The 27,073-nt window shown below is 45.8% G+C and overlaps 1 protein-coding gene across 1 annotated transcript; it reads right to left on the reverse strand.

Annotated features, from left to right (window-relative positions):
• Positions 1–881: 881 nt before the first annotated feature.
• Positions 882–27,073, reverse strand: RAB11A (RAB11A, member RAS oncogene family). Its single transcript, XM_044979795.1, has 5 exons — positions 26,916–27,073; positions 14,548–14,743; positions 12,963–13,156; positions 10,072–10,152; positions 882–2,542 (listed from the first exon to the last, which is right to left on the reverse strand). Exons 1-5 carry the CDS (start codon positions 26,953–26,955, stop codon positions 2,403–2,405), a joined length of 651 nt encoding a protein of 216 aa, XP_044835730.1. The 5' UTR covers positions 26,956–27,073; the 3' UTR covers positions 882–2,402.

Consider the following 27,073-nt stretch of genomic DNA (forward strand, 5'->3'; position numbering starts at 1 on the left):
GTCAACCTGACATTAAGCATGGCCATCTATTTCATGAGGTGAATTATGGGTGAGCTGGACAGTCACAACACAACAAAAGTTTGAGGGGAAAGTGAAAAGGCTTTGCAGTTTGCGCTACAGCCATTTGAAAATGTCATTGTCCATGTAGTGAACCAAGTCTTGTAAAAAATACTGTGAGACTCCTCTAGTGGTCACAACCATTGGCAGAGCCTCTGTGTGTTTTCTCATCAGAAACCCTATCAGTCACTGGCTCAGGATGAGTGCCACCTGTTGGATCACCAGTAGTACTGCCTGCCACACTGTTTTCCTTGGAAGTCTCCCGTCTGTACTGATCAGGCATGAGGCCGCTTAGACCAGCGGTCACCATCCCTAAAACTGGCAGAGTTAACACCTTATCCGGTTCTAGTGCTCCAAGATTAACTTTGGCAGGAAGAAACTGAAGGAATTGAAGAAAGAGTTGGCAGGGTGTTGCATTTGATCTCCAATACTATTGCTAATTTTCTTGACTACATGATCATTATTTGAAAGAAAGCTTGCAGAAGCTGTTTACAGGTGAAAATGGTGGAACCACTGGACAAGGCATGGAGTGCAGCTGAGGGCACAAAAATGTCTTGGAGCTGCCAACCTATGGTGAATGTGTATATCACTGAAACAGATGACTGGGCCTGGATTCAAAACACTTCCACATGTGTAGGTGAGAGAAATTGAGCAGCATTGTCCCTTCCTTGTCAGTTGCTTTAGGTGTACTCCAGTTGTACCCTTGGACATTCTTCCATTACAATGCACAGCCTTAGTTGCATACATAACATGTACCCTGAAAGGCAACCCATCATTTTGCCAAGACAAATTCCAGTTCCCAAAAAAGTACCCATGACAATATATGGAGTAGTCCCCTGTAATTCTTTATTATCATGAATGACTATTTTAAATCAATATTTAAAAAAAGAATCAAGTTACAGAACGTGCATAAAATACAAAGTAATTTACAAACAGATCCAATAGCATCTTCAGAACTGATACACCAACAGGAGAAATGGATTTAAAAAAAAAAAAAAGAGACTGACTACAGCAATGCCTTCCGTGTGCCTTACACATCATGAGCACCGCAAGACAGAAAGGTTGGCTAATAAATGCAGCAATTTGTGCATGCCCACATACAGATGTTCCAGGTTGATTGTATCAGTGTCTGAGGAATGTGTCTCCTCCCACCCACCCCGCTCCAATCATTTTTCATAGCTTTTTAAATACTACAGGAGTTTAAGTGCCAATAACTCAAACCATTTAGTGGACAGTTTGGAGATGAGAGAGAATTATGCAGTACTTTCAAAAGTGTAGTGACAGAAGGCACAGTTCACAACCTTATCCCTCAGTCTACGTCAACTGCTGACTGACTTGTACTGAAATCCATCTATTAGCCGCACACACTTTCAATAAGAAAACTATTCCAGATTATCCTAACCAATGAGTGGAGCCACTGTTACAAGAGTCCTTCATAAATTCTTTAGACATCACAGAAGTTGGTGACCCCAGCATTAAGCATTTGCTAATATAAACAAACTCTGGGTACATGATACAATATCCCTCAAGTTTTCTACTCATTGTGGAAAGGAAGAACTTTCTCATCCTCTGACACTGCCTGTACCATGGAGTCCAATTCCCGGGCAACACAAAGTGCTGCAAGTTCCAATATTAGAGAGAAAAGTGAATCCGTTACTTAGCTCATGTTGCTTTGTCTTATTTCAGAAGAGGCACCTTGAATGAGCTCCTACCTGTATCTCCCATTTCAGCCTCCCAGCAGCACTTCCTCCCATGATGACCTCATTTGCACAGTAATTAGAACTCAAGAGCCCCATTGCACATAGTGAAGTCTGCAGCTTAGCTGCAAAACAAGAATTGTTTTTGCCATAATATTTAGTAATAAAAACCCACATACCTTGACCACCTCAAGATGTAACTGAAACATTTAGCTTTACTGTAAAATTGCATTTAAGAGCAATTTTTGGATGCAAGACATAACAGCTGGAGTGGGGAAAGATGATCTCATTTAAATAGCCCAGAGATATTCACTAACATTGACAGTAATGTTTTGGGAAGGTCAGAATTAACATTTCTGAGCTGGATTACAAAATGACATTCAGTAACCCAACTGGTGGTCATCGTGTTGGAAAGTAATCAATTAGAATATTAAACCAAGACTGGCGAGTCAGAGTTGTGAAAATGCTGCAGCCATTTGGAAGCAATAATGATTTTAACACTAAAATCAAAGTGTTAAGACATGAAAAAGATCAGAAGGAATAATAAGAGGAAGTAATTGAACACAAAGAAGTAACCACAAGAATTACAAATATATTTAAATCTTGGACCTGGGGAATATACACAGCCTTTTAGGAAAGAAGAAACAATTATATATTCTGACAGCACTGCATCTTTGGTTTGTTTTCAGTGGTTGGTGGGACATGGATGGGAACCACATTGTTGCTTGGAGACATATCATTTTCACGTCTGTCTGACATTTGCTTTTGAGAAACAATACGATAGATCTCTGCAAAATGAGAACAGGAACCAGTTACTATGCACATATTTTCAATCACAGCAACACCAATAAGTTACTCAAATTTAGCATCTTCTGGATTTTATATATAAACCAGCAAAGTTCGTCAATACCTCATAACAAAATGAGAAGCACAGCTGTGTAGGTTACATCATATAGGTATCTTCACAATCAGTTCATCTGTACCACCACATTTCCACTATCCTGTGACTAAGGCTCATTTGCTTTTTTACAAGACTACTTATAGTTCCCTACACCTTTGCTTTTATTGTTACTTCCCTTGAAGAGAGCTATTTTGCAGCCAGAACTTACTAGCAAGAGAATTAGGCTATGGGAGACTAAAATGCCCATGCTAGTTTTTAAGAGCTGTATATGGCTTTTGCTCCTGATGATCGTAAGGCTGTGGATACATCTGGAGATGCTAGCATGGCTGAATGGAGCTGGTTGGCTGCTACAGTCCCACCTTTTGGAAAGAGCTCAAAGAGGCAGTTGCTCCTCTGCTCCAAAAGACCCTCAGGCCTGTCTTATGTCTGATGTATTTGCTGTTGGGAGAAGCAGTCTTAGATTGTAAAAAATTATGTAGAGGTGTCCAGAGTATGGGACAAGCTTTGTTTCTGTTTAGATTCATGACACACAACCTGGGGAGAGTTACAGAAAGTACTCCATGTCTGAACAGCAAAGATCGGACTTTAAATCTACAGCCAAAATTTGGGCTCCAAACTAAAAGAAAAAGTTTGAAATGGAAAGCTCAGCTCAAATTCTTGTTCCATTCCTAGTGCCTCAGAGGTGCAGCACATACTTTGATTTGAAGCCTCACCTCAAAATGTCCTGGAGTTAGTGAGTGCAAAGCAGACCAGGGGCATTAAGCATTTCTGCAGCTGTAGTGAGTGCATCTCAAATGCTCAAAGAGAAAGAAAGGACAGTATGACCGTGGGCAGGCAGCTGGCTTTAGCAAGGAAACTTACCTTAAAATGGAGAAGTAAATGAGAGACTCTCTTGCAAATTCTTATTCAAAACTACAGTCCCCTTCCAAGCTTTTCTTAGGTAAGTGGAAAAGTTTTTTGAGCTCAGTCCAAAGCTACCCTGATTTCAAACTAGAGTGAAGTATGCCAGTTGGTACTGCCTCACCCTCTGCTACAGCCAGAGGAACTGTTCTTCTGAGGAGGGGCTGAAAATAAATGAACTCCTCCACCCAGCAGTTTGCTGCTCCACACTATGCAATACACTAAGAGTTCCATATAAGTTCAGAGGGCTGGAGCACAAGACATTTGCACTTTACTCTTTCTTCTGGCGCAGAATGAGGAAAAAGCATAGCTCAGCAAATATCCCTCGCTGCACAGAAAGCTGTGATCCGAGTTCTCTTGGAGTGTCCCAGTCAGTTATCGGTACGATAACAATTGCCTGACTGGTACCTTATTTAACCCCAAACCAAGAAATATTTCTTCCACTAGAGAGTAGCATTTGTTCAGAATGTGAGCAATAAACTGCTTAGAATTGAACAACCGGACATTTCAACACAAGCAAATTGAGCAAACGTGCAGATAAGTCTAACATTTGCTGCTAAGGGCTGAATACACACAGCTCTGTGTCTGCTGCTGTAACTAACAGGAAGTGTGTGAGAAAAAGGTCTTCCAGCAAATAAAGGTGCAGGGAAAGGGCAGCGTTTTGAACAAGTTGTGAACAAAGTTAAACCCCAGCAAATGCAGTCACCAAGGGACCGAACAGGCAAGTCAAACCTGAAGTTCTCCTGCAGGACAGACAGCACAAGTGCATACAGCCATCTGAATGCTGACTAGCAGGGCAACTGGACAGAATCACATGAGTCCAGTGCACAAGGCTTGTTGAGAATACAAAGAAAATATCAATATCTGTCAGTGGCACATTCGTTCAGAGAAGAGCAGCAAGTTGGGGATTCAGAACTGACACATCCCACATCTCATTAAATACAAGAGGAAGAACCTGTTAGGATCATCTCAGTTTGACACAGTTGGCTACACACGTGAATTGCTGATATAAGCAAACCCAGCAGTTGCCACACTGAAAGGAAGAGGGTTTCTGGTTTCAGAATTACTGAAGTTTTCTGTCCTATCTTTCCAAAGCAGCCTGAAATAGCATTAATGGTCTCTTGTGCATAGGAGCAAATTCAGGTTGTAAATGGGGTGAACGTCAATGAAATACACACACATTCCTCCAACAGGTCCCCAGAATTGCAGAGATAGCAATTCTAAGGGCGCACGCTCTGAGTTTATGCACCATAAAAAGTCTGTTCTACAAGCCAAAAACCCACACACCATATCACCTCCCATGGAACACTTGAAAACTCTTCTTTAGATAACACATGCAGCTCATCATGCATCAGGGCATTTCACTCTGAAGTACTGCTGGGTCGGGTGGGATGGAATCGGAGCGCCTCAGGCGCCAAGATCTTCAGGCCAAGGTTTACCATCACACAGCTCCTACTGATGTCAGTAGAGTTTCCTGTGCACGTCCAAGGGCAGAATCTGACCTATTACTATTTAAGAACAAGTGACTGCTGCTGCCTTTATAGTTATAACTCACCAGCAGCACTTCAGCAGTGGATAACCTCTGCAGACACCAAGCTTGAACACAGTATTTTCATGAAGGAGCATTCCCGAGCAAACACTCCACTGCATTAGCACTAACAGTCCTGTAACATTAGACATCACACCCGTCCTGTTCCATAGCTATGAGCAAAGATTTGCAACTTACAAAAGAGAAGCTTCTGTTTTCCTGTCCCCATATCCTACAGGCTTCAAGCTCTCTCACCACCACTACCCAAGAATTGGATGGCATTTCACAGACTGACGCACTGCTGATTCCTCCTTTGGATGCTGAAATTTACACTGGTCTGACATGTGATATCTACAGCCTGCCTGCCGCACGGCCTTATCCTGTGGCATCAGCAGCAGAGGCTCTGAGGCCTGCACGAAGATTATCAACGTATGCAGGCCTATGCTATACAACTGGGCAGTCCCTAAGGATTCCACGCCAATGAAGATATGCGGGAGGAGAGAGATTAATACTTTACACTCCATTCAGTAACAACAAAATCCAAGTCCCTATTAAGTAGCACGGGTCACTGTAATTGGCAATCTCTGCTCAGAAGAGGCCTTGCACTGCAACAGGGCTCGGCAAGTGACATTGCCCTAGATCAGTGTTTCCCAAACTTGGGGCGCTGCTTCTTTAGGGAAAGCCCCTGGCGGGCCGGGCCGGTTTGTTTACCTGCTGGCTGGCAAACAAACCGGCCCGGCCTGCCAGGGGCTTTCCCTGCACAAGCGGCGTCCCAAGTTTGGGAAACACTGATCTAGGGGGAACCTTGCACAGGGCCTGCTTAGGCCACTGCTACGTTGCCCTCATTCTTAGGCGCACCAAGCTCTGTAACAGGCAAATCCCCAGATTGTTTGTCATTGGTGGGAACCCCCCACAGAAGTAACATTACAAATCACTAGGAGAGAAGGCAGCCCCAGAGGAAGGACAGAGCTGCAAGAAAGAGGCTGATTCGGGGGGGAGACAGCATGTCACACACTTGAGACCAGATTCCCATTTACACCAAGGCCACTGTCCATTGCTCTGGCCATGCAGAGGATTTTACAGTGGCCGTAGTTGTAACAAATACTCACTGTAAGGCCCCCGTGCATTGCCAGAGCAGTGCGCAGCAGTGCCATGGGAATCAGGCCCTCGAGGTCTAAATGTTGCCTTGTTAACAAGGCCATTTGGATCATCTGCTTTGGCTGCAGAAGGACAGACACTGCCCGATTTGGTAACAGTCCAGAACCTGTACTCCCGAGCAGCTGAACCCTGCCCCAAGCTGGGCGCTCACTAGGTATGAGCTTCTACTCCAGCTACCCCCCCATCATGAGCTAAGAAAGGGCATCCCCCCCCCCCCCCCCGCGCCGTCGGGGTGCAGTACGTGTACATGTGTAAGCTGCCATAACACCAGGGGAATCATCCTTCCCATACCCACAAACCCTAACATTTAAAGCTGCTTTTAACAAGAATGAAAGGCTGTGAATGACACTGTTCTTATCGGGTTCTGGAGAACCCTGAAGTTGGCCTCGCTGGTCCGACACATTCCAGAGAAATGGCTCCCGCTATAAGTAACACCAGTTCAGCTGAAGTGCAGTTAGCAGGGCTGAGAGGCCTACTACAGGCTGGCTGCCAGTACTTTGAAACACCATGTCAGACCAGCTCTGTGCAGGGTTGCATAAGCAACTAGATGTGGAAAACAGCAGCCGCAGCCTGTTTACAGTGCGGTTCCAGCACTGCTAACACTGGGGACATGATGGAACATTGAGTCTCCACTTCTGTGTGTCACATTGGTTATTAGCCTGTCGGGTTTTAGGTTTATTATTCTTCTACAAAGCAAATCAGATCAGAGCCATAAGAAATGCTTCACCCTCAAACATCCTATTTGTAGAGGTGTCAGGGACATAACCCTTTGCCAAGAGTAAATTGTGCAGAGCAAGCAGGGGCTGGGTAGCACCAACCAATTTGAATTTCACACACTTGAAGTAACCCCCCCATAATTAGTAGGTTTTGGCTGGAAAGAGCCAGCTATGACAAGCGTTATCAAGAAGTTTACTGGGAGAACATTCATCCTTCACACACCAGTTGAAGTGTGGATGGAGGCAACCTGCTGCTAATATATTTACTTCATTTTATCTCCCTGACACAGGAGCTCAGCTAGAACAAGCCACATGCTCTCTAATCAGTAGAAGTGTTTCCTCAAACATGATCCAACTCCCCCTGAACAGAAACACCATCTGCATGCCCGACAATTCTTTATCTAAAATACTGTCACCGCAACACGCAGGGAACATCTACATTTGTTGAGCAGCAACCAAACCTTCCAGAAGCCAGTGAGGGCAGGATTTGATTCACTTATTCTCCGATTACACAAAGCACCTTGTAAAGGAAAATTAAGCACGGAAATAGAATGTCCACTAACTATAATCCAAAACAACTTTGGAATAAAAGATGCTGATAAAACAAGCTAGTATAGGCTGCTTTGAAAACAACCTTCATTCATCTAGCTATTGCCCAAGAGGTAAATTGCTTCCCCATGGCATTAGCAGTATATTAGTCTGATTGTCACCCAGCTGTGTGCTAAGGTAGCTAAGACAGCAGCCTCGTGCAAACAACAAACTTTTTGCCTCAGTAAATGCCTTTATGGAACAGTACAGTGCAGCAATAAACTTGGGGCAATCTGATGATGAGTTTGAGTTATACAGAATTTGACAGCTTTGGAAGAAACCAACGTACACAGCATTCTATCTGCTGGATTTCCAGATTTCTGTTTCCTTTGCACTGCCAGAGCTGAACTAATAAGCTAAATACTAACACCTGTGCCAAGGGTCTTTACCCCCTACCAGTCAAGATGGGGCAGGCAGCGTAGCTGAAGAGAAGCTATTCAGTTTGAAGTGTAGAACACATCCATAAATACACGCTGCACACTCGGACATACATTCTGATCACATGCTGAAATGTACATGACCCTGGGAGATGGCAAAGGTATGTGGTTCCTGGGACTTGGAGGGCAGTTAGAGAGACTGCTTCTCCCAAAACACTTGTGCAAAACGGGCATGCCTCAGGCTGAACCTTGCAGACTGCCTGAAATGGAAATGGATGGAGAAGATAGGAATTCCAACAAGCTGGTTAGCACCTGTCTAATGCTGTCTACTTATTACACATCAACCGCTCCCCTGCCCCACACCCAGAAATAGCATCAGTAGATACTCCGCAGAGAGAGATGCAGGTTGACAATGCTCCTTGTGTTGTCCAGTTTTAGTATTCGCAGTAATCACCACTGACTGATCTGATGTTTTTTAACAAAGGAGCCACAAACAGTGGTTAGAGCAGAAACTGGGAATCAGGACTCCTGCATGCTAATTCCAGCTCCGCCCCCAGCTCTACATGGACCTGAGCAAGTCAATTAACCTCCTTGGGCCTCCAATCACCTGTCTGTAAAATGGCTACACTTATGTACTATACAGGGATGCTGAGGGATTTGGGGTTTAAAAAAGCCTTTCAAGAGCCTCCAAGAAACATTAAAAATGCAATTTCAATTGCAGTAATTAGATGTTCTATTAAACAGGAAATTCATGAAGGAGAATCTGTCTCAAACATGTAGCACTCTCAAAAAAATCCTGACACTTTGGGTACTTCCCTTGTTTTTTAACAAATACCTGTCTGTTCTTGGCAAAACATGCAAATTACCTAGGAGTCAGCAAGGACTGCTTCATTGTTCATACAACAGATGTAAGCTCAGACAAGATCAATTGCAATAAGTAATTGTCCTGCCTCAAAGTAATCTCCAAGGTAATTCATGAATACTGAATGATTGCATGCAAGTTATCTCCTCCTACATTTTCACATTCTAATATAGCTGCTGACAGTCTGGCCCTCTTCAGTGCATTTTAAAGACACAAAGTATTAAATTCTCTGGCCTATCATGGGCATCTTCCAGATAAGAACACATTCAAACAGACTAGTGCCTGCTAGCACAGGAATGGAGGTTGGGTGGGTGCTGAACAATACAGAGACAGGTATATTTTAGAAGTAGGACTGCACTCCTACCAAGACAGGGCAGCCAGCCAGGCACAGGATAGATGCAAAGGTATATGGGCTAGATCGGTGGTTCTCAAAGTTTTGTACTGGTGACCCCTTTCACACAGCAAGCCTCTGAGTGCAACCCCCCTTCATAAATTAAAAACACTTGTTTATATATTTAACACCATTATAAATGCTAGCGGCAAACAGGGTTTGGGGTGCGACCCCCTGGTGGGTCCAGACCCCATTTGAGAACCCCTGGGCTAGACTCACTGATGAGTACAGTTGCAAGGGCACCACAGAGGAGCTCTCCGATGCCGCAGTTGGTTCTACTCCAGTCCTGGTCTTGTGTAGATTCTAGCAGTTTAGAGGGCCCTCTGGGCTGTTCTCATTTGCACTGGCTGGCTATAGCTCATAAGGAGCAATCAACTAGGGAACTGTTGGAACTCGACATGCTGCAGGCAGCCATGGCTCCTCTTGCCCTACTATGTCATGGACTGCAGGAGGTGGGGTTCAAGCTGGCTATGCCCGCTGGAAATTCTAGATGTGGCCAGTTTCCAGCCACTACATACTGCTTGTGCAGAGCAGAGGACATCTAATGTACCTGCCTGGCCCCTGAGTGCCTCACAATCTTTAAGGTATTTACCCTCACAACCCTCATGTGAGATAGGGTAGTGCGGCTCTCTCCGTTGTTTACAGATGGGGAGTTGTGGCGCAGAGGGGTTAAGTGACTTGCCCAAGATCACACAGGAAGTCTGTGACAGAGCAGCAAATTGAACCCAGGTCTCCCAAGTCCTAGGCTAATGCTGTAACCAGCAGGCTAGAAAATCTGGCCTGTGGTCTCTACATCTAGGGAAAATTGCATGTTTAAATGGCAAAGTTGCATGCAATCTGCAGTTCCTCCCCTCAGCAGCACACAGACAGACCTCACAAAGCACTACGAGGCTCACCTGTCAGAATAGTCTGGAAAGCAGCTTCCACATTCGTAGAGTCTAAAGCAGATGTCTCGATAAATGACAAGCCATTCTTTTCTGTGTGGGCAGAAAGATCGTAAATTACAATGCAGGCATCACACAAGCGATTCTCATCAAGCACTCCTCCTGTGCCAGAGACTGGATTTATTGCAGTCTGTGTTGAAAACCTTGTGTACGGATATAAGTGTAGTTATGAAAACAAATGTTCTCTCTTCTAAAGGGGGCAAGGAGAACAGTGCTATAACGGGGTAGTCTGTCCCCTTAAGGACAGTAGAGCCTAGGGGGTCAGCCAAGCCTTGTTCTGTAGCATAGCCCTGCTGAGAGATTTGGGGAGTTCTGAGGTACTCAAGGGATTAAGAAAATGGCAGAGGCAGCTATGGGGAGAATACTTTGTGGAAAATGTGTGCTACTGTTCCTTTAAGGGTCATGGGCCTGGAGCCTTGTAAAGAGGGTGGGGCAAGGCTCCCTGCTCTTCCAACCAACCAGGACTAGCTCTGGGAAAGAGGGCTGTATATATTCTGCCTCTTCTCTGAAACCAGTGACACACCACCAGGAGAAAGTCACTGCCAAGGAAGCTCTTCAAACCCAGGGAGAAAAGCACTCAGGTAAGAAGGGCCAGCTGGGGAAGAACTGGTTAGAGACCACAGCTGTCCTGAATTAATGAGCACAGCCCCCCTTGTTGGGCTGTGGGCTCCTGTACCAAGGAGGAGGCTGGGGGACCCCTGCACCTAAAGGGAAGCTGTCTTTATTAAAACTAAATAAATTAGACCCTAAAAGTAGGGAATATTGTTTAAAGACTCTGGATGAGGGTGGTTTATTTCTGAACTCCAGAAGAGAGGTAGCTGAGGGAACCATGCAGGACCTCCCCATGCCATGAGGGGACACTAGGATGGCCACCTGCCATGAATGCCCACTGCCAGTAACACTCTCACATGCTGCATGTTTTAGGCACCAGTCTACCCCTAGGCTTATCACCCCAGTATGTGCTAGTGAGACTTTATAGCAGTGGATCTCAACCAGGGGTATGTGTACCGCTGGGGGTACTCAGAGGTCTTCCAAGGGGTACATCAATTCATCTAGATATTTGCCTAGCTTTATAACAGGCTACATAAAAAGCACTAGCGAAGTCTGTACAAACTAACATTTCAGAAACAATGATTTGTTCATATTGCTCTGTATACTATACACTGAAAAGTAAGTACAATATTTATATTCCAGTTGATTTTTTTATAATATATGGTAAAAATGAGTCAGCACTTTTCAATAATAGTGAACTGAGACACTCTTGTATTTTTATGCCTGATTTTGTAAGTTTAAGTGACAAATCAGACTCTTGAAAGGCCTACAGTAGTCTGGAAAGGTTGAGAGACACTGCTTTATAGTACTTCCACACACTGGGGGAGCAAGGGGGGCTTCTAGGATTATTCCTCAGCTAGTCCCTTACCTCCGCCCTGGCACAGCAGCACTATGGTGTAACTTCTTGAACGAGGTAGTGCCGCTTCTGAAGGGGTAAGATTGGGGTGTTGTTCCAGTGTCATGTAAAGGAGAGCTTGGTATCCAAACTTTACCCCTCTCTTCCCCTCCCCCCAAGATATTATGGAACTTCACTTCAGTGTCACCAGAGCACTGAGGTGTGAGTCACCTCAGGCAATGAGTGATCACTCGGTGCAGGGAGAGGCAAAGAGTCAGGTTTAGTTCTTTTACACTTGACTTCCATGTTGGTTTCTTCCATTCTCTCAGCCTCAAGTTTGGATGTTAAGTGTTACATGAAAGGGGGAAATCCCCTTGCAAGCATCTCAAAGCTGCCCCCTGTGTCAAAGGGGAATGATCCTCAGGGATTTTGAGTCCAAAAAAAATGCAGTTTCTGGTGTCGTCCTACTTGCATGCAAACATCCTCACTTGGCCACAATCTGTGTGCAAGGACCTGCATAAATCAGTGACTAACTATTATTAATGCAGGGAACCCAAATCCACATTCCAGTACAAAAGAAACTTGACCTGAAACTTGTTATTTATGAAGATGGCAATGACTGACCCAGGCAGGTGACCCTAGAATTTAATTTCACATTACTGAGATGATCACAATGGTCCCTTCTGGCCTTAAAGTCAATGAGTCTGAGAGACAAAGCTCTCATTTCATGAAAAGGCCTTACCGGTTGAGTTTGGTACCTGCTGGGGGTGCTCAAAATCAAGTTGAACAGTCCATGTCCATATATTTGCTGCCTTCACTTCTGTGTCTACAGCTGTAAAAGCTAAATAAAGCATGGGCAGCGGGTATCAGAGTCAGCCTCCCCCAAACAGCCAGGTGTGGCCCTTCCCATTCTCTGCCCCTCCCCCATCCTGCTTCCTGCTCAGCAGCGCACACCCTCCTGGCTGGGGATGCTAGCCTGAGGTGGAGGCCGGCAGCTGTGTGTGTGTGGGGGAAGACCCTCTGGACTCCTGTGGTGTGTGTGGAAGGGGCGGGGCTGGGGGATAGCCTCGCCCAGCCAGTGGTTCACATGCCACCGATGAAATAAAGGCAGGTTGGAGGGATTGGCAGTACTACTACACAAGAGACTTAGGATCTTAGCATCCCTGAGAGTGTTAAAGCTCAGGAACACATGAGATGCTGTATCTTGGTTTAAATGGATATTGTCACAGCACAAATGCCTCTGGCTGATCCAAGGAATGGCATCAGTATTGGTGCCAGTAGGCTGCTTGCTGAGAGAAAAGCTCTGATGTCTATAGGGAAGCGTGTTAACAGTGGGCTGAGAGGGCCAGTAACAACTCGCTCCTTTGTTCTTTAAAAGCCTGCCTGTATTTGGCTGCAAAGAATTTGAATCCCCAGAGAGGGGTTCCCATCAACAAACTATATTTAATCCACTAACCTGCAAAAGCTCTGGCCTCATCTGTAGGGACTGCGCGCAGGTGACGCAAATCACTCTTATTACCCACCAGCATAATGACAATGTTACTGTCAGCGTGATCTCTCAGTTCTTTCAACCATCGCTCCACGTTTTCATAGGTGAGGTGCTTGGCAATGTCATAAACCAACAAAGCCCCAACAGCCCCACGGTAGTACCTGTGGGCAGACATGTATTCTTGAATCAGCAACAAACATGATTCAAACAGTCTTCCTCTGTGCCTTAACAGAAGGTGAATCAAATCTGACTGATTGTGCTATTTGACAATCCGGTCTTAGAAGAAGCACACCCAAGTTCATTTTGTTCTCATTTACCTTCCACTTTAAGCCAGACAGTTATTCCAATTAGCTAAGGCTGCTGCATGGGGACTAGTGTCTACTACAGCATTATTAGGGTTTCTGCTTTTACGATAAAACCTCAAAGTACAAAAAAAAAAAGGGGTTATAAATAGTTTGTAGTTAGCTGGGTCTCCAAGCTCTTTACACAGTGGCAGGGCCAGATTAATGCAGGGGCTGCAGATAAGGGGGGCTCCGCAGGCCTGATGCAGCCTGTTGCTTCTTTTCATCCGGCTCATGGCAAGTCTCCATGCTGTGGGCCAGTCCCCGAGCCTCAGTGCCCCCCCCCCAAGCCCAGAGCTGCAAGCACTGGCTTGCTGATGTGCCCCTGCAGTCCCTAGGCGAGTGGCATTCAGGGAATCTCTGTGCACTGCCCCTGCCCCCCAGCTGCAGGGCAGTACCTGTGGGCACGGGCAGCTTGCACCTTGCAGATTGGCCTGGCCCCTCTGCCTAGGGGCTAGACATGCCGCCACCTCAGGGAGCAGAACAGCATGGAGCCAGAGCAGGCAGGAATCCTGCCTTAGCCCTGCTGCGCCAACCAGGCGCCACTCGAGCTATGCGCCTCCTGACCAAAGTGTGCACCCCCTCTCACACCCTAATCCCCTGCCCCAGCCTTGAGCCCACTCCCCCATGCCAAACCCCCAGAGCCTCCCAAAAAAATCTAATAGCCCCAGGCCCACAGGAGAGTTAATCTGGCCCTGCACAGTGGGCAAGTAATATTGCCACTTACAGATGGACAGAGAAGCAGACAAGTAAGATGACTTGGTCAGAGACTAGCTAAAGAACCTGGGGTTTGGTTCGGGTCAAGACTGCTACTCCAGACTTCCATCCATAGCTTAGCGACATCTGATAAGATCTCAAATATCCCATTTCCTCTCACCAATATTAAAATAGCCCCATACACTCAGTATATCTGAATGGGGCTAAATCAATCAAGTTCAGAATTTTTAATAGAAATATGTAACATTGAAGACAATTTTTACTCCTGAAACCTATCACACCACACAGATGCCAAGGACATTAGAATTCAGTAAGTTTGCCTACAAAATACCATGCTTTTACCAGTCTCAGGTTTAACCATTTTACAGGGAGATGTTTTCCAGCATTCATTACGGCACAAAGGATTCTGAGTTCTAATTTCTCTCAGATTCAGGAGAAAACTGAAACCAAAAACACTAGTTCTAGTAAAAATATACACTGTACTTATCACTTACGCTGATGTTATAGCTCGGTATCGTTCCTGTCCTGCTGTGTCCCATATCTGCGCCTTTATTGTCTTGCCATCAACTTGAATGCTTCTTGTCGCAAATTCCACTCCAATAGTGCTTTTGCTTTCCAAGTTAAACTCATTGCGAGTGAATCGAGAAAGGAGGTTACTCTTGCCCACACCAGAGTCTCCAATAAGTACAACTAAAGACAAGACAAAAGTGTCATCAGAATTGCACATCATCCGCAAATATATGCCAAGCAATTTTTATAATTTGCTTTATGCACAGAAACAATTACTTTTCACAAGGAGATGTGGGCAAAAGGCGGCAGCAAATGTAACTGCTCAAATATTCTCCATGCTTCCAAACAAGTGGAGATACCAAATCCAGCACCGTTTGAACAGGGTCTTTTTACCATTGTTTAATTCAAATCTTAATCTCCCACAGAGTAGTAAAATATTCCATAGTTATCTAGCAACTTATTAGGGTAATGAGTCATATCTGAGCACCTCATAAGGGCCAACAACTTGAATTTCACATCAAGGCGATCCTTGGAGTAAAGTCAGCTGGAGCTTGCCAGTTGTGATTCTGAAACAAGAGACCCATGGACCAGATCCTGGCCCTCAACTAGATCTCCTTTGTGTCTTTTGGTAGGGAACCACAAGCTTCCCCAAGGGGAAATTCAGGGATTCCTATCATCAGGGGAATCCCTGGGATGCAAAAAACCAACATGGTCAGTCAGCTTTGTCACCTTCTTGAGCCTGGTGGGTTGTGGCTTTGCTTGCACCCTAACACATTCAGTAGTCCTCTGCTGGTAGAATTTGCTTTAGGATGCTGCTTTAGCCAGTGTAGAAATTAGAGCAGTCCATCATACCTGAGCCGTTTTAGCCTTTGCCCAGCTCCAGAATGAGTGGAGCTGAAAGATATTAGAGCCCCCACCACTTCACCTGCCGATTAAATCCAGCTCATAGAGACCCAGGAACCCGACCCCTTAGGACTACACCACAAACCTCACCCCAGCTATGGTTTGGGGATTCAGCTATGGATACATTTGCAGAAGAAGGGAGATTGACAGAAGGTCCAAAATCCAATTCCTGGAGAAAGTGATGATCTTGTGAGGGTTATTTGGAGCAGGCTGTGCTGTTGAGGTTAAAGGTGTAAGTTTGGGTATAACCTAAGGGCTCACAACAGAGTGGAGGTGACACATTCAAACTCTAGCCATGCCACTCCTTTGATTCACAACAGCCCAGCAGGATAGTCCTATGCCCTGACAGTGATAAAACACTGCACTGATAACAGGGAAAATAAACAGGATAAATAAGGGCCTAGAGAAGGAAGGCAGATCACCTTGCAGCTGGGAGTGAGTCAACGCCAGCAACAGCAAAGGAGAGCCCACAATTGCATGGCAGGTGATTTTGCTGGGCAGCTTTTGTTTTTAAAATCTGCAATATTTGCTCATAGCACCTCAGATTTAGCATTAAAAATGGAGGTATTCCAGCACAAGTATGTTGAGGATGCCTTCTGAAATACTCACACTCTTTCAAGGTATAAGAGTGGAATGGTGTAATTAAACACAGCTCAAGTATTAAAAACCAAGCCCAGGCTGAGTTCTAAGTCTGCAGAGAGCACAGCTGCAGCTTAACGTGACAGCCTTCCCAGTTACTGCCCACTGCTTCTGAGTCTTCTGTGCCTAATTTAAAAAAAATCAAAAAGCAACACTGGTAAGAGGATTTTTCCTTTATTACAAAGGCCATCGCACCAGTGACGCATCTTCTGAACTCCCCCCTTGCCACAAAAAGCAACACATACATTAGCATCAAGAATGGCCTTAGAGGGAGTCCTTCATGAAAACATCTTTCTGACTTCCTCTGCCAGCTGACTCAGCAAGAAGCTAGCCATGCTGCAGAAGCTGTACGCAGCACAAAGTCTCGGTTAACCATTTGTTTAGCGATCGGGTAGTTTATTAGGCTTGTGACGTCCACATTTGATACAGACCGAATCTGGCTTTTATTCAAGAATGACAGCTCAATATTGTCACATTTCAGTTGTCTTCCCACAGCTCATTTTGCTAACATAGGAGATGCAGGAATATAACAACCCAGGTGCAAGAGACAAGTCTATTTAATTTACTCCTGGGGGAATTCTTCTCCACCGTGCACATGCAGAATTTGCAGATGTCTTTCTGACCCAGAAGCAAAGGGAAGCCACAAGAGTGGTCACATGCCCCTCCACAGCAGCGTGGGCAAGTGGTTGCGGGTGCCCAGAGCAGCCAGCTGAGAGGTAAATCACTGTGGGGAGGCTGCGGATGCCCTGACTGGTACCAGGTCAGACCCCCACCCTCCATGCATCCAGACCCCTAGCCGAGCCTCACCCCATGCACCCAGAACTCCCACACCAAGCCACCCACACCTGGCTCTCCTGAGCCCTACCCCAGGGCTGGGGATGTCCCGGCTGGTGGCTCCTACCCTGCCACCGGGCTCAGCGGCTATTCCCAGCTGGGCTGGTGGAGGAACACACTTCCACTACAGAGTTGGTCAGACTCCCCAGCTCCACTTCCTGCCCCATTGCTCCTTAGCTGCAGGGGGAGGAGTCACTATATGGGGGGCTGTCCACCCAGCCCCTCTGCAGCTGGATGCCCCCATACCCAGATTCCCCCCAGCAACCTCTGCACCCAGATCCCCCTGGATCTGGATCCCCACCCCTGCATCCAGACCACTCCCCACTGAGCCCCCACACTCAAACCCCCACCCTGACAAGCCCCACCCCTATGCACCTGGACTCCCAACACCCAGACCCCCTCTACCCCCACTGAGGCCTAACCACCTGCACCTGGAACCCTCCCAGCAAGTCCCTGTGCATCCAGATCCCCACTGAGCCACCCACACCCAGACTGCCCCTCTCACTCCACACCCCACACACACACTAAGCCCTTCTACACCTCGATGCTGCTGGGCTGAGCCTGCCTGCCCACACCCAGTGTGCTTGACAGGGATGGGGAGGGCCCCAGGGTGTTTCTGAGGCAGGCCCAGCCAGTGCACTGTGTCTGGGTCAGGTGCAACATCTCTGTCGAGTCCATGTCCTGGGGGAGAGGGGATGCAGGTTGATCTCCCACCTTTGTGCAGCCGGTGGAGCCTCATTTGTTTATTGACAGACTTGGCAGAATTTTATAATAGTGTGCAGAAATTTTTTTTGCACAGAATTCCCTCAGGAGTATTAATTGTATCAGTGTCACCTGACAATTTACCATAGGCTTTTCCTTTTGTTGGCAAAACTCAGTAACCAACAGGACTAATGCAATCTTTAGATGCATAAGCATAAGGAATCTCAAATAGCAGTATCTATTGGGTTTCCGGGAAACGGGGCGGGCAAAGCCCGCCCCATGCTAACGGATCCCCCCCAGCCTAAGGGGAGGTTCCACAGGGCCTCAGAAACCCACTAATTGCGGGGGACAACTAATAAAAGAACAGGGACAGGAGTGCGGTCAAAGGGTCATAAGAAGGGAGCCTGACGGGGACACCGAGCAGAGAACCCCGGACAGCGCCCACTGCTCCTCGAAGGCGTCAAGGGAGCCAGCGGACTCCGCCCAGAGGAACTCCGCCCGGAGACGTGAACGGACTAAGGATCGGAAACAAGCCCCACAGTCGCAGGAGTCTCCATTGGCCAACCGCCTCTCCCTGGTCACGTAGATGGCCATTTTAGCCAGGGCGAGGAGGAGGTTGACCAGGAGGTCCCGCGACTTTGTGGGGCCACGGATAGGGAGTGCGTGGAGAAGGAGGTGAGGGGAAAAGTGCAGCCAGAAACGCAACAGGATGTTGGTCTCAAGTAGCAGTAGAGAGGTTTTCACCTCTGCATTTGGCACTGGTGCAACTGCTGCTGGAATACTGCATCCAGTTCCAGTCCCCACAATTTGAGAAGGATGTTATTAATTGGAGAGGGGTCAGAAGAGCCAGGAGAATTATTAGAAACTAAAAGGCATGTTGAGAGACAAAGGGCTTATCTACACTTACATTTTATAGCACTCTAACTTGCTGGCTCGGGCTGTGAAAAATCACCCCCCCCCCCAGTGCAGCAAGTTTGAGCACTTTAAAGCGCTAGTCCAAGCTCGGAGCTAATCCCCTCATGGAGGTGGATTACCAGGAGGCTGGGAGAGCTCTCTCCCAGTACTCACTCATGACCAGTGCTTTGAAGTTTCTGGTGTGGATGTAGCCTCAGAGCTCAATCTATTTAGTTTAACAAGGTTAAGGGGGTGACTTGATTAGTCTACAAGTACCTACATGGGCAACACCTAGTTAATCTATCAGACAAAGGTATAACATGATCCAGTGACTGGAAGTTGAAGCTAGACAAATTCGGACTGGAAATAAAGTGTACATTTTTAATGGTAAAAGTAAGGAACCAGTGGAATACTTTACTAAAGTCATGGTGGCATCTCCATCACTGACCATTCTAAAAATCAAGATTAGATTTTTTCCTAGATCTGCTCTAGGAATTATTTTGGGAAAGTTCTATGGCCTTTGTTATACAGGAGGTCAGACTAAAGATCACAATGGTCCCTTCTGGCTTTGGAATATATTAATCTCTTCTGGCAAGTTTAGGCCAAGTTTTTAAATAGCTTGACAATGACCGAAATTGCATACCCATAGAAGTTATTGGGAGAGGGAACCCTTCAAAACCCTTTTTACCAAGTTCTACCTCCTATAATCAAACTCCTAGCATCCAGCTGTTACGCTAGGGATTGAAGAGTTTTCTTGTTTGGTAAATTTCTGCTTTCCCCAAATTCCCTATCCCCAGCAGGTTGTGTAGTATGACCCTGCAGCATGGCTATCAGCTAGTTTAGCTATCCCTGCTCCCACCATCACCAATATTTTTGCTATTTTTCCTGAGTACTACACATGAAAAACTTCAGTCATTCCACAAAACTTGCCATGGTTCTCTCTCAGCTAGCCGGAGTCCCATGCTGTTGCTGACATCAGTGAACAGTTACTGTGCCAAATTTCAAAAGAAGCTACAGTGATCCAATTAAGTGAAGAAAATATCAGACTTCCCCATCTCTCTCTTTTCTCCACTTAATTGGGCCATTATAGCTCCCCTTGTACATGGCAGGGGAACTTTGCACAACATCAGCAGATAAGACTCGGCTCTAAGCCTGACAGAGGCAAAGCAAAGGCAAAATTATTATTCTTTTAAAACTGTTAAGAAGCTGTTCATAGCTAACACACACATAATGAAAACTAAATTTGGTAACACTTTAAAAGAAGTCTCTTCTTCCCTCCACACATACCCACTTCAATTCTGGCATTTTGATACCATCCAATATTCTTGTGAATCCTTAAAAATTAACATTTTAAATCATTCAGAAGCTTGATCCCATGCTTTCAGATAGAAACATACTGTGCACTAGCTCCAAAAGTTACAACAGCTACTAAAATCCTGTTCAAAACTGAAGTGTGGGAGAAAAACAATGATGATCAACGTGTACAGTAACTCCTCACTTAAAGTCATCCCGGTTAACGTTGTTATGTTGCTGATCAATTAGGGAACATGCTCGTTTAAAGTTGTGCAATGCTCCCTTCTAACCTCGTTTGGCAGCCACCTGCTTTCTCTACTGCTTGCAGGAAGCGCAGCCCGTTGCAGCTAGCTGGTGGGGGCTTGGAACCAGGGTGGACAGGCAGCCCCCGCTATCAGCTCCCCACTCCCCTAAGTTCCCTGTGCAGCAGCTGCCTGCAGTTCACCTGTCCCTCCCCCCTGCCATGTGCTGCTCCTGCCCTCTGCCTTAGAGCTGCTCCCGAGACTCCTGTTTGCTGGGAGGGGGGAAGGAAGAAGGAGGGCTAATGTCAAGGTGCCCCCCCCTGCACCCCGCTTACCCCATCTTCCATAGAGCGGGGGGACACACCAGGGCTCAGGAGGAAGGGAGCTTGCAGCAGCTGTGGTCTCAGCAAGCTGATCTAATTAACAAGGCAGTGTACTTAAAGGGGAAATGTGCATATCTCCCTCTCACACATAGGGTGTGTGTCTCTGTCTGCGATGTCTCCCCTCTCTCCATTCCTGCTGCCTTGTAGAGTGAGGCCTGGTCTACACTGGGGGGGGGCGCGCGGGGGGGGGAATCGACCTAAGATACGCAACTTCAGCTGAATAGCGTAGCTGAAGTTGACGTATCTTAGATCAACTTAGAATCACTTAACTTTGCATCCTCGCAGCGTGGGATCAACGGCCGCTGCTCCCCCATTGACTCCACTTCTGCCTCTCGCCCTGGTGGAGTTCTGGAGTCGACAGGGAGCATGTTTGGACATTGATCTATTGTGTCTAGATGAGATGCAATACATCAATCACTATCCTGCAGTTAGTGTAGACATACCCTTAGAGAGTGACCCCTTGAGGGCTCAGCCAATTGCTAGTTCATCATTTAACAGTAAAGGAAATATCCTACCCTCTGACTCCTCCACCTCAACCATGCTTCACAATCATCACTGTGTACCAGGATTAAACTGTTTGTTTAAAACTTATACCCACACAGTATATAATATAGTCTTGTCTGGTGAAAAAAAATTCCCTGGAACCTAGCCCCCTCATTTACATTCATTCTTATGGGGAAATTTGGATTCACTTAACATTTTCACTTAAAGTCACATTTTTCAGGAACATAACTACAAGGTTAAGTGAGGAGTTACTGTAATTCAAAGGTCCTAACCATCAAGGCTGGAAAGTAATTATATACGCAACTTTGGGGTTTCCAATGGGTTTTATGGCATTTGTTTCGAGGCCTAAGGACTTGTCCACACTTACATTTTATAGCGCTCTCACTTGCTGGCTATGGGGTGTGAAAAATCACCTCCCTGAGTGCAGCAAGTCTAAGCGCTTTAAAGCGCTAGCGTAGACAGGCTCAGAGCACTGGGAGCCATGCTGGAGGTGGATCACCAGGAGCGCTGAGAGAGCTCTCTAGCACTTCAAAGCGCTGCAGCGGGAGCGTTCCCATGGCAGCGCTTTGAAGTTTCCAGTGTAGACATAGGCATTAGCAGTCACTGATCGAGGATGTAAGACAGTCCCATACTTTGGAGCAGTCTATATCTGCATATGGCAATTGGGATCTGAGAAGTATCAAGGTAGGGAGAGCAGATGGGAGAAAGTGTATATTTAAAAAAAAAAAGCTACAAGATGACTCAGGCTTATAGAGCATTAAGCCTGGGCATCTGTACCAGCCACAGCCTTCACAGCTGCAGAATGAGGCCCACAGTGCTTCCATAACCCAGCTTCCCAAGAGCCACTTTCTTACTGAACAGTTCAGCTCATTATTCTTTGCTAGCAAACAAACTGAATACAGTATTTTTAAAAGGCGCCTCGGCAAGTGTCTTCTCAGTTTTCAATAGAGACACTTCATTTTTAGTCATCTAGTCTGATTGCAAAACATTATTTCTCCTTTGTGAGTTCACTCTCCCCTGCCAGGTTGCTGTTGTCTGATTGTTACTTGTGAATGAAGATAAAAAAATATGGCTTTGTTTTTATCCTCAGTGTGATCAAATCTCTGAGAACAGCATCCAAGTGAACAGATCTTTGGGGATATTTATAGTTAACCACTGTGCAACAGGGAAAATATTATACTTGACATCTACTGTAATAGCAACTGAACTGTTGATTGCCTAAATCTATTTACAGTTTAGGAAACTGCTTTCTTGTGAGTGGCAATTAAAGAAATTAAACCAGGCTTAAAACTCTTGCCATGGTCCTTTAAACATGTGACACCACCAAAGCTAGAATGTCCACCATCTAGCACAGGGGTCGGCAACCGGTGGCTCGCGGCTCGCCAGGGTAAGCACCCTGGCGGGCCGGCCCGGTTTGTTTATCTGCCGCGTCGGCAAGTTCGGCCGATCGCTGCTCCCACTGGCCGCGGTTCGCGGTCCCAGGCCAATGCGGGAGACAGGAAGCCGCGGCCAGAACATCCCTCGGCTCGCGCCGCTTCCTGCCTCCCGCATTGGCCTGGGACCGCGAACCGCGGCCAGTGGGAGCCGCGATCGGCCGAACTTGCCGACGCGGCAGATAAACAAACCGGGCCGGCCCGCCAGGGTGCTTACCCTGGCGAGCCGCGAGCCACCGGTTGCCGACCCCTGATCTAGCAGATCAAAAAAATTAATGAAAGATTCCAATTTCTAATAGTTGGCCATCCTATTAAAAGGTAGTCCTTATGCGATTTACGTTTAGCTAGTGCAATTAGTGTTAGCATGATACTAAGCACTTGTACAACACTTTACAGTAACAATTCAGCTAAATGTTAGTAGTTTTACTATTGCTACTGCCATAGCAAGTCCTGTATTTTGGTGAACAAAATGAAATTCCTTTAGTAATTGTAGTTTGATTTTTTTGTTGTTATATTCTCTAGATTGAGTTCTGTACAAGTCCAAAACATGTATATAAATTCAGCATCTTAGGCTGCAAGAAAACCAAACTATTAAGATGAAAAGCCCATGACAAAAGCTGCGTTCCCATGTTTAACCTTTGCCTTAAAGCTTAAAAGCAACCATTTTCTCAAGTATTTCAACTAGCTAGTGAAATTATATTCTTAGACTCCAGTTTAAACATTAATGGTGAACCTATAACTACAAATGTGCATTGTCTAATTGCAAAGATTGGGGTGGAATACAACAGCTAACTGCAACATCATAAAGTTTAGGACACATTTACAAGCATGGAAGGGTTACTTCTGAAAACACAGATTTATTATTTATGCTTTTGTTCCCACCACAGAGAGCCATATCTAATAACAAACCTTTCCTATATTTTAGGTCTTTATATCCCTTATCCATGTGAGGAACTCTATAAAGTCTGAAAAGTTACTATACTATCCTTCAAATCTCTCCTTAAAACCCAAAGCCCTCTCTACAATGGCTAGGCAGTTGTTAAGCAGTGATAACACATTATGTTTATCCTCTCACTGTTAATCTTGTGCCCTCCCCCTTTGTTTTAAAAACCAATTGTCTCATCTTATACTAACACCAGAGGACTTTGGGGTAAGGGACAGACTGTTCTGTGTATTTGTAGTGTGTAACACAACCCAGCTGGAGCCTCTAGGTAATATTATAATACAAATGAATAAATACAAATCTTGTTCTCTACATTCATCAGAGGCAGCAATGAGACTTGCTACATCACAAGAAAATCCCTTCATTTGTAATGGAGAGAGAGGCCCAAATAGGGTTTACTAGCATTCTAAATAGCAGTGGCTTTCAGGTGACAGGTTTTTCCATAAACAGAGCAAGTATGAGACAGTAATGCAAGGTCTGAAACCCAGACCAACAGGTTTGGGCAGCTTTAGCAGAGCTTCTTTGATTTAGTAATCAAGTTGGAGAAAAATGAGCAAGATGCAATAACTCCTCCTGTCAAGCATATCTAACAGTCAGCTGATTGTCAGTGCAGTCAGGCCCAAATTCAGAAATGGGGAAGTGAGAGTTTGCTGGCTCACTGAGCTGTAACTCAATGAAACATCCAGCCAGTTGGATAACTTATTTCCATAAATACAGAACCATCATTTTGGTTGGAATAGTACCTACAAAAGATTTTTATAGAACTGAAAGATCAGGATGAGCATGGAAAAGTTTCACAGAAGGTGTAATTGACAATGTGCAGCCAAGTCATCTTAAGATTCGTATAACATATCCAATACATAAACTCACAGTGGGCAACAGTTTGCCTACTCTAAGGCGTGATCTGCTGCTTAGATAACAGGCTGGTTCTACAACATGGGTATAAAAATTATATTGATAAATTCAGATCTAATCCTAAATAGGGTAATAAGAGGGTAGTGGCTGTCAACTTTTTCCCCCCTAAAATAAGAGTAAAAAAAGTGACTGGAGATCACAGATCTCATCTGCTTTCTGCAGGGCAGCCTCCAAGTATTCTGGCCATTGCTGTCTTTCAGGCAGTCCAAAGATAGGCACCTGAAGGGCAACACATTGGAGTGGGACAGCCAGAAATGACAAAACCCAATTTATTGTAGGTCCCACTGAACCATGCTCAAGTCTTGAACAACAGAGTGGGGAGACAGCTAAGTTGCAACAGCTCCTCTGACTTAGTTGTCACTTGTAGTGTAGGTTGGCCCATACCCTACATGCCAGATTTGGAGATAAGGTTGTCAGTCTCTGACTCTGCAGAACAAACATTGTAGGTCCTATACAAACAGGGGAGGAGGAGTGTTTAATCCACTGGGGAGGGAGGGAGAAGAGCAGGAATAGAAAATATCACCCCTGTTACTTTAAGGTAGGTTGAAGATTGAACTCAGTCGCCTCATCCATAAGACCTCCCTTATGCTCACTTTATTTTCTTGCATTTTTCCTTCTTCTGGAGATAAACATGTAACATTTGGATTAAAGAAGTAATCAGTTTATATAAATTTAAACTAATTTTGCAATTTTTCATACAAAAGACTTATCCTTTAATATGTCCAATTTATACAATTTTTGTAGTGCTTGTGTTTTAGGATGGTGGTTTAATAATTCAGTGTAAACAGTAGAGTAACCAAGACAAGAGCACTGGATGTGCTCAAATTAATGACCACCAAGATGGCTTTTCTATACTGCAAAAGGAAAATGGATTGTAACCTTGCCAGGTAACAATTGCTGTTGTAACCAGATTCCCTGACTTGGGTTTAGTTGTAATATACATTTACCCTGACAGATGGTTGTACTTAGGGAAAAGTATGGTAAAAAGCTGCTTTCCAAATGGAAGAACATACAGAAAAGTTTACTTAAGTTATTGCAGTTAAATATAGGGGGAGAAAACCTTTGCATTCTCCCTTTCAAGGTCCATCCTTACTGTCATAACAGTAACATTTCAGATCTCCTTTGCTATTACAAGGTACAAACTAATATTTTAATCCAGTGTTCAATACATGGAGATTTCCACTATAGTATTACAGCATGTGGTTATATCTGAAATATTTTCAAAATAGGCAATTTAAGTGTTCACTTTAAAGTCAGTAAATACTGTCACCATTTCACTGTGCTTTTGCAGCATGTCTTACTTGTGAACATTTCCAACAACTGCTGTTTCATTTGGCAGAAAGATAAATGGACCATTTGCTACATTCTGATGCATCTTTAACAAAACTCAGTTGAACCAAAATGAGAAGAATCTGTCTAGACCCTGGAAAACAAGGAATTTTTGCCTTAATCTTCCGGGAGCTTTGAAGTGACAAAACAGGAAGTGAGATCAGTGGGTGTGAGATAATGGTTATAGTAACCACTGGAGCAGAACTCCATCCAGCACAGTATGAGGCAAGTAATGCAATATTTACTACTGCATGAAACTAATTGTGCTTATGATGCCAATGTCAACCCCTGAAAAAGCATAGCTTGCCTTACAATACTGTTTAACCTGTAAACTGTAATAGGAAGTGACTTCTACTCTCCCTCTGCACAACCGCTACTTATTTTATTCAGCACCTTGACTGCTCTCTTAGTTCAGGAGCAGCCTAGCACTGCACAAAGATCACCGCCCAGGATGACTCTTTCACATTAAGACTAAATCTTGGGGCAGTTTTAATTTGGTCATTTTAGAGTAGTTTTGTCCAAAGCTACAGCCATCCCCTACAAGGCTAGTATAGCAATACTCACACCTCCATATTTAAAATCAACACTCTACAAGTGCAGGAAATCTAAAAGGGTTTCTGGAGTTTTATCTTTGGTGATCATCATTCAGCCTTCGTTGGGCAATAATAAGATCCTGACAACACAAGGCTCCCTCCAAAACAGAGGGCTTCAGATAGCAGGTCTCCATCTTATAATCTGACTATACTTAGAAACTGAAATGTAAATGTTAAATCACGTGTTACCCTATCAAACCACGAATAAGCATCTCCGCGAACCATTTCCTCGGTCCCACAAAAGGGAAAAATCAGAGACCCCGAGGTGGCTTTGTGATGATGACGGAAGTGGCTTACAAACTAGGTTTTTTTTAATAGTGAAGCAACCTCCGGAATACACTTCAAGGCATCCTCTCAGTCCACGGCTGGGGCGCACCAACCAGGACCACCAAGCTGTGGACGGGGTTGGGGGTACGGCTAGCTCAGAAGGTGTTACAGGGGAGTCAGATTTCACCCTGGGCCGTGATCGTTCAAGTCAGGGGCCTGGCACAGAGCCTGGAGCATCCTGCGCTGTCCCAAGGCCGGCCCAGAAGAGGGGGCCCCTCCCCGCACACCCACCCACGCCTGGGGGAGGGGGGAGGAGAGGCCGGCCGGCCGGGGAGGGACGTTGCCCAGGGGATGCTCCGGGCTGAGCTGTCCCTGCTGCGGGCGGTGCTGAGGGTTGCAGGGCCCGGGAGGCGATTCCCCCCCGCCCCGGGAAGGTGACCCCTCCCCCCCCCCAGGGCAGCGCTGGCGGCCTGCCTACCTTTGAAGAGATAGTCGTACTCGTCGTCGCGGGTGCCCATGGTGCGCGGAGCCAGAGAGCGCGAGCCGCCGCCGCAGGAGTGAGGAGCCGAACCCGGGGCCCCTCCTTACGGCCGCTGCGGCACTTCCGCTCTCGGCGCCCCGCCCCCGCCCCCAACC

Source organism: Mauremys mutica, chromosome 11 (genome assembly GCF_020497125.1).
Source record: "Mauremys mutica isolate MM-2020 ecotype Southern chromosome 11, ASM2049712v1, whole genome shotgun sequence".
Classification (NCBI taxonomy): domain Eukaryota; kingdom Metazoa; phylum Chordata; order Testudines; family Geoemydidae; genus Mauremys; species Mauremys mutica.

Excerpts from the sequence above, each read along its gene's own strand:
- RAB11A (XM_044979795.1), bottom strand. The coding sequence starts at position 26,955 with ATGGGCACCCGCGACGACGAGTACGACTATCTCTTCAAAG. Across the intron at positions 13,157-14,547 it reads TACCGAGCTATAACATCAGC|GTACTACCGTGGGGCTGTTG; the intron begins GTAAGTGATAAG and ends GTCTGCCCACAG. Across the intron at positions 2,543-10,071 it reads TTTCCAGACTATTCTGACAG|AGATCTATCGTATTGTTTCT; the intron begins GTGAGCCTCGTA and ends CTCATTTTGCAG.